Below are 8,032 nucleotides of genomic sequence, written 5' to 3'. Positions count from 1 at the left end.
TGCCTCCAGGGTCCCTGCAGAGCTCCCAGACGGCAGCACACGCCATACGCACGCTCTGGACCTTGCTTTTGTCACTCTCCTCCCAGCTTTTCAGAAATGGCTGGTGCCATTGTTCAGGCACACTTTGTTTTGGATTCAGAAAGTGTGAGAAACCCGAGAAAGTTTTTTTGTTTTGTTTTTTTTAATTGGCTTCTTTTAGCCTTAGATTCATTGGGAATGAGTGTGGTTAGAAAAGTTTAATTTAAAAAGAAATGGAGTAACATCGTAAATATGTGTGGCAGATGGAAGAGGAAACAAAACCACCACCACCAACACCAACCACAGCAAATCAGAAGAAAACTAGCGACCCAAGATGCAGCCTATGATGGTGGGAAAGACACCTGGCACTAGAGGGAAAACCCTTGAGAGAAAAAATGCAAGAGGCAGCCGACCTAGTAGTGAAGAGTCTGCTGGTTGGCTTGGGTGTGAATCAGCACACCACAATTCACTGATCCGGAATGAGTTATCTTCTTCGTGACTCGATTTCCTCATCTACGAAATGGGGCTAAGTACCTTAAGAAGATGTCAGATGACTGTTAGGTACAAAATATACGTAAAGCTAAGGTGGTGCCGGGTGTAACTGTGAGTGCTCGATGTTTGCCCCGTGGACTAGAGCAGTGGTCTTCAAAGTGGGCTCTGGCCTACCGGGCTCTAGGCACCTGCCACCCCTCCCACAGCCCCCACCCCATCCCCACCAATGCTGTTTCTAACCAGTCAGGAGTCCTGCATCAAGGCGTTAGTTTCCCCCTTGTGCCCCCCCATCCCCCCCACCCTCCCACAATGCTCCTCCCCAGATGTCTGCAGGGCTCACTCCCTCACTCATAGGCTTGCACAGCGGGATCTTCGTGACCACCCAAGAGCTCCCCACTTCCCCAACTCGTTCTCTGCTTTTTCTCCATAACACATCTCACTTCTCTTACAGGTCATATCTTCCTCTCTGTGTGTGTGTGTGTGTGTGTGTGTGTGTGCGTGCGTGTGTTTCTATCTCTTCTCCTCACCCCACATTCCCTCTTAGTAAAATGTAAGCTCTGTGAAAGCAGGTGTTTTTGTTGTTTACTGTTGTATCTCTGATACCCAGAATAGCACTGCCACTGCAGGTACTCAATACATTTTTGTTGAATCCATGAGTTAAGCACATCTTTAGTTTACTATATACTAGTATACTGCCAATCAATTTTCCCAAGTGGTACTTATGCATCTTCCCACCTGCACTGCACGTGACTCCTGTTTCACATTGTTGACACCACTCGATATTGTCAGACTTAGTTTTTTGCCCATCTGAATAGAAAATGCTATTTTATTTTAGTTTTAATTTATAGTTACATAATTACTAGGGAATTTGAACAACTTTTCATGTGTCTATTGGTCATTTTTATTTTCTCCTCAGTGAATTACATATTCATATCTTTGGCCCACATTTTAAATTATATTATGGGTCCCAATCTTTTGTCAATTATATGTGTAGCATCTAACTTCTCCAGTCTGTAGTGTCTTTTAACTTTTCCAAAATGATCTTTGATGCACAGAAGTTAGCACTCCTGCCGAAGCCGGTTTGGCTCATAGGATAGAGCGTCGGCCTTCGGACTCGAGGGTCCCGGGTTCGATTCCGGTCAAGGGCATGTACCTTGGTTGTGGGCACATTCCCAGTGGGGGGTGTGCAGGAGGCAGCTGATCGATGTTTCTCTCTCATCGATGTTTCTAACTCTCTATCCCTCTCTCTTCCTCTCTGTAAAAAATAAATAAAATATATTAAAAAAAAAAACAACATTACTTGGAACCCTAGCCTAACTAATATTTAAAAAAAAAAAAGAAGTTAGCACTCCATTTCTTAAAAGCAAATTATCCTATATTAATAACTTCTTAAAAGTACTTAGAATTTTTGCCAGGCCAATGTGGCTCAGTGGTTTGAGTGTCAACCCATGAACCAGCAGGTCACAGTTTGATTGCCTGGGTTTTGGGCTGGATCCCCAGTGGAGGGTGTGCACGAGGCAACCAATCAATGACTCTCTCTCATCATTGATGTTTCTATCTCTGTCTCCCTCTTCCTTCCTCTTTCTGAAATAAATAAAAACACATTAAATGTTTTTAAGTACTTAGAATTTTTCTTATATATGTAGATTTAAAAATACATTTTAGAAAAAAGTTTTCCACTGACATCTATTTTTCACAAGATCTATTACTGTCTTATAGTAAATCCCAAGTGTTTCAGGGTACAGATTTGGGGAGATGCTCCTCTAAGAAATAGAGAAGGACAGAGGCTCTTGAGCTATGTACATAGAAACAAGATGGGAACAGAGCACAGGAGCAGAGAATAAGACCTATTGTCCCCTTATTGTGTTGGGTGGGAACGTCTGCCTCTGCCCTCTTAAGCTTACAGTTATTCAAAAAACCTCGAGTGACTTATACAACGGCTGAATTTATCATTCCATCAAAAGGTCTTGTTTTATCAAGACATTTAACCAAGCTGACATCATCCCGCATGCTTCTCTGCCATGGAGCTAGCAGAGGCCTGGGAAACGTCTTTCCTGGGAATTCTATATGCCTAACTTCACAGATGCAATGTTCTGGCTGTTCTAAAAGTTTGAACATTCTGGGATTGAAGTGAGGGGATTCGGTCAGGTGTGCTCATTTTAGTTTACCTAAATGACTAAGGATTATCAACTGATCACTAAATGCCTAACTTCTAGTGTGACAGAGGAGGCTTTGAGCCCAAACTTCCTTTCCTCGGCTTGTCAAGCAAACATTCCAGGGTCCTTGTCAAGTTTCATACTTTAAAGATAGAAACAGGAAGAGGCTCCTTCTTGTAACTCAATTCTGATCCTCTTCCTTCTCTCAATTACAGTCTCAGGTGGGCGACGTTGATCACTTAAGTGATCTTTACTTTTCTCATTGTTTTCCACCTACTATTCTTTTGACTTCTATTCATCTTAACACAGTGGTCGGCAAACTCATTAGTCAACAGAGCCAAATATCAACAGTACAATGATTGAAATTTCTTTTGAGAGCCAAAATTTTTAAACTTAAACTATATAGGTAGGTACATTGTTATTAACTTAATTAGGGTACCCCTAAGCTGGCCTTTGCTAAAAACTCAAGGGGCCAAAGAGCCGCATGAGGCTCGAGAGCCGCAGTTTGCTGACCACTGTCTTAACACAATTTTAAATTCTAGATTAATGGAGTTAATAGTAAGGTTTTCTAAGCATTGTTAGCTCAATGATAAATATAACATTCATAGCAATAAAAATGTTACTAAAACATAAACTAATTTAATTTAGAGATTATCTTTTTAAATATCATAATTATTGAAAATGTTTTAATGAAAGGAATTATTGAATAATTAAACCAAAACAATTAAGAGAGATTACTAAGTAATCAGACCAACACAATTAATAAGACAAATTACTAAGGACATGAGATAAAACCAAGGCATAATTTTAAAGCATCAAATTAAATGCCTATAGCTTCACATGTACATAAAGAAAAAAATAATTTAATGATAAATTAACTAATAAATAAACAAGAGCAGTGATTTGACTAGTTTCACTATAACATACTTATTTTAATATTTTATCACCACCTTGTAAGCCCCTTTCTCTTTTATTTTATTTTATTATTATTACTAGAGGCCCAGTGCATGAAATTTGTGCACTGGCGGGGGGGGGGGGGGGTCCCCTCAACCCAGCCTGAACCCTTTTGCAGTCTAGGAGCCTTCAGGGGATGTCCGAATGACAGCTTAGGCCTGCTCCCTGGGGTTGGCAGTCAGACATCCCTCTTGCGGGCCTAAGCCGGCAGTCAGACATCCTTAGCGCTGCCATGGAGGCAGCTCGCCAGCCATGAGCCCAGCTCAGGGCTTCTGGCTGAGTGGCGCTCCCCCTGTGGGAGCGCACCAGGGGGCAGCTCCTGCATTGAGCGTCTGACCCCTGGTGGTCAGTGTGCGTCACAGCAACCAGTCATTCCGCCATTCGGTCTATTTGCATATTAGCCTTTTATTATATAGGATTATTATTATTATTAATCCTCACCCGAGGATATTTTTCCGTTGATTTTTAGAGAGAGTGGAAGAGAGAGGGAAAGACGGAGAGAAATACCGATGTGAGAGAAACACATCACTTGGTTGCCTCCTGCACCAGCCCTGACCAGGACCTGGGCCAGGGAGAAGCCTGCAACTGAGGTGCGTGCCTCGACCGGAATTGAACCCGGGACCCTTTGGTCCGCAGGTCAACACTCTATCCACTGAGCCAAACTGGCTAGGGCTCTCTTTTATTTTTTAAAACATGTTTTATTTATTTTAGAGAGAGAGGACGAGAAATGGATAGAGAGAAACATCAATCGTTTGCCTCCTGCACCCCCCGCACCAGGGGCCTATCCTGCAACCCCAGCATGTGCCCTGACTGGAGTCAAACTCAACCACTGAGACATGCCAGCCGGGCTGTTTTTTTTTTTTTTTTCTTCATTTTTGCACATCCCTCCTCTTCACCCAACACCCTTCCCCCTGAAAAATAAAATAAAATAAAACACTGTCTACCTGATCTCTGATAGGTTTGGAGTGGGCCATGGTCACACACCCCCGACTTGAGGCCATAATGTATCAAAAGAACTTTTATTCCAGGCACCTGGGTGCAGGTGGGCTGAGTCCGAAAAAGGTATTTTTCCATTGATTTTTTTTTTTTTTTAAAGTAAGGGGAAGCGGGAGGGCGGGGGGAGAGAGAGAAACATCAATGTGAGAGACACATCAATTGGTTGCCTCCCATTCGCACCCTGACTGGGGCCTAGGGTTGAGCTTGCAACCCAGGTACATGACCTTGACCAGGAATTGAACCCATGGCCCAAGTATCCTCCGGTCCTTAGGCTGATGCTCTAACCACTGAGCAACCAGCCAGGCTACATTTCTTTTCTTTCTTTCTTTTTTTAATAACAAGAAACTTTATTGAATTACAAATTTTAAAATGCATCACTTAATTTAAAAGTGGAAATATTTTATTTTTATTCTTCTTAAAACTCATTTTTTTCAAAAATGCACTTTACTTTTCAAATGCTAAAACAAAAAGTTAATCTGTGAACTGACAAAGTAAAGATAGAATGATACCAGGGGCCAATTCTTATATATGGGGTCTTAACAAGGACCTTTAAATGCTGCCTTCTATATTATATCAAATTGATTTCCAATAAGAAATGAGAAATGGGAGCAAAGGGGAGTGAAAGTATGTACTGAGGTCTTCTGTAGGTGTCTGATAGAATATAGACTTAGCATGGTAAGTTGTGAACTTTGTTAACAGTGGCCTTTAAGATGTGCTAGAGCAAGCATACACTAAGGAATTTATGTGAAAATCCATTTTTCTTATTCCTAACAGAATAAGTGGTAAACACTTAAGCAAAAAGTAAAACCTAATTCTAATATCTGTACTATAAAATGAGTTGCATTATAGCCCATATATTCATTTTGTTCAACAACCTCATTAACTAATAGAAAAGGTCAACTTATTAGTCTCAGAACAAAAATATTTTCTATCAACCTCAAGATGGAAAGATTTATATAATCTTTATACTTAATCCTTGGCCAGTAGAGATTTCCAAATCAAAATCTACTTATGAGCTATTTATAATAACTACACTATACTAAAACGCTAACATTTCCTTCCCAGTATATCTTCCTATGAGGGGAAAATAATTAGACACTTTCATTCTTTGCCATTGCAGTGTTCTGCAAAACTAAAATACTATAAATTCAAACAGGTACATAAAACAAAACTGAACTGACTCCAACAAAGCCAAGTCGTATTTCCAAAAGTAAAATCCATTAGGAAAAATAAACATGTACAAGAAATTATAAGAAATAATGATCATGGTTAGTTACAAATGCAAAATAATATCTAATTATCCCATACTTGTGAATATAATAATTAAAAACAATTTCATATGCTAGTTCAAATATTATGTACAATTTAGATAAGCTGGTCAAGTATACACCACATTTATTTAACTTATAATTATATTACCTCTCTCCTCCTTTAATATTTGCAGGTACATGCCAATAAGGGGAAAAATGTAATTTTCATTTATGTATTAACTGAGGAGAATAACATTTCTACTGTGTTTGTTTCAGACTGTAAAAAAGTTAAGGTAATTTTCCTTTAAGAAGGAAAAAAAGGTAAAAATAAATTGCCAAAAATTTAATTGATAAAAGTTTAATATCAATTACTTATAAAAATGAAAAAAAATTGAAATAGATACCATATAATTATTATGTAGTCTCCCTACTGATCTGAAACTACAGGCATTTAAGAAAGGATATACTATGTCAAAAACAAAGATTAACCCAAGGGATGCATTTTCTTTAAAAATCTGACTTGCAGAAAAACTACTTCCTTGGCCTAGTTTTAAAGCCAGTTATAAAATCCATTTTCTCAATGGTCCAGACATTTTCTCAATTCTTCCAACTCAACAGAACTTCCATCGATTTCCACATTCATTGCAGACAACAAATGTTGTCATTGGTTCATCAGCACTACGATTTTGTACCTGTGTGTAAGTACAATTCTTCTTTCTACATTTGCCACATGTGAATAAGTCAGTCTGGGTTCCGCCCGTCTTGGCCATCTGATGCTCTCTGATGGCTTCTTTGGTCAAGTTTTTCCTCATCTCTTTGAGCTCATCACTAGCCATTTCCTCTGCCGTCATTCTAGCAAATAAGTCAGGAGAGATATTACCACAGAGCACATTTTTCCTTAAATTTGGATTCTTCACATCCTTAAGATTTGATATTCTACTTCGTACTCTATTTTTGTATTTCATGTCTGTATTCCTTATTTCTTGATATATAGCTTCCTCAATTTGAGATCCTAATTCTTCTTCATCAGCTCCAATAGCAATGTAGTCATCTCCTGTCCGAAGAGCTGCAGCAAGCATCTCCCTACACTTTAACCATACAGAGTCAGAAGTGCTTGGTGCCCGAGGAAATGATGACACGTAAGTATCTCGAGCATTCGTCTCATCCTTTCTGCTGCTTACATTGCCACTGGAGCTACTTTCTTCTCTTGCTTCAGGGCTATTCTGTGATGTAATTGTAGTATCTTTTTTCTTTTCCTCAGGATCTTTATCAGTTGATGGTCCATCTAATAACTTTTTCCAAGGCTTGATGAGAGACTTTGCTAAAGATGTAACTTCTTCATCTGTACTCTGCTTGCGAATAGCATTTACAGACATTCCAATTCTTGTGGACTGTAATAATTCCAGGGTCATGGGAATATTCTTAAGCTCCTTCAGCAAATCCAATGCTCCAGCCGCGTTCTTCTTCTGCACCATCTTGTCCATCTTCTTGGCAATGCGGACCACCTCGTCCTCCATGGCTCCGGCGGGTCTTTGCCGTGCTCAGCCCGTTTGGGACGGGGAGCGGGTGAAACTGGGGCAGGGACGTCGGCGGGACGCAAGCTCAGGCGCTCGGCGAGCCCAACAAGGCAGGCCCGGCCTAGGCCAGGCTACATTTCTAAAATTAACTCTAAAAAAGGAAGCTATATGTATACAAGGGGATATAGCCATTGTTTGTCGGTACTTTTAATATTCTCCTTTTCTATTTTTTCTGTCTCAATTTTCTAATTTTGCTGGTTCATCGTCTTTTTCCCAGGGCTCAGTTCTTAACAGTATTCTTTCTCTGTATTCTCTTGGTGATCTCATCATGTCTCATAAATTTAAATATCAACTATGTGTTGAACAAATGTATATGTCCAGGCTAGAGCAGAGCTCCAGACTTAAACATACAACTGTTTACTCAATATTGCCACTCGGACATCTAAACGTCATCTCAACAGTAACATCCCAAAGTGAACTTCCTGCAATCCCCCTTCCAACACACAAGTCCTCCCATCTTAGTCTATGGAAAAGCCTTCCTTGCAGTTGCTCAGGCTCAAAACGTGGGAGTCATTCTTGACTCATCTTCTCACATCCCACATCTCAGTAAACCTTGTTAGTTTTATCTTCAAAATGGATCTAGGTTTTC

General features: G+C 40.0%; 1 protein-coding gene across 1 annotated transcript; it reads right to left on the bottom strand.

The window, feature by feature from the left end:
* Positions 1 to 5,929: 5,929 nt before the first annotated feature.
* Positions 5,930 to 7,449, bottom strand: LOC103305217 (transcription elongation factor A protein 1-like). Its single transcript, XM_008161970.3, has one exon. The coding sequence runs from the start codon at positions 7,381 to 7,383 to the stop codon at positions 6,478 to 6,480; it is 906 nt and encodes a 301-aa protein (XP_008160192.2). The 5' UTR covers positions 7,384 to 7,449; the 3' UTR covers positions 5,930 to 6,477.
* Positions 7,450 to 8,032: the final 583 nt, after the last annotated feature.

The sequence above is a fragment of the Eptesicus fuscus genome, chromosome 10 (genome assembly GCF_027574615.1).
Source record: "Eptesicus fuscus isolate TK198812 chromosome 10, DD_ASM_mEF_20220401, whole genome shotgun sequence".
Classification (NCBI taxonomy): Eukaryota; Metazoa; Chordata; class Mammalia; order Chiroptera; family Vespertilionidae; genus Eptesicus; species Eptesicus fuscus.
This window is presented reverse-complemented; position numbering and strand designations above follow the sequence as displayed.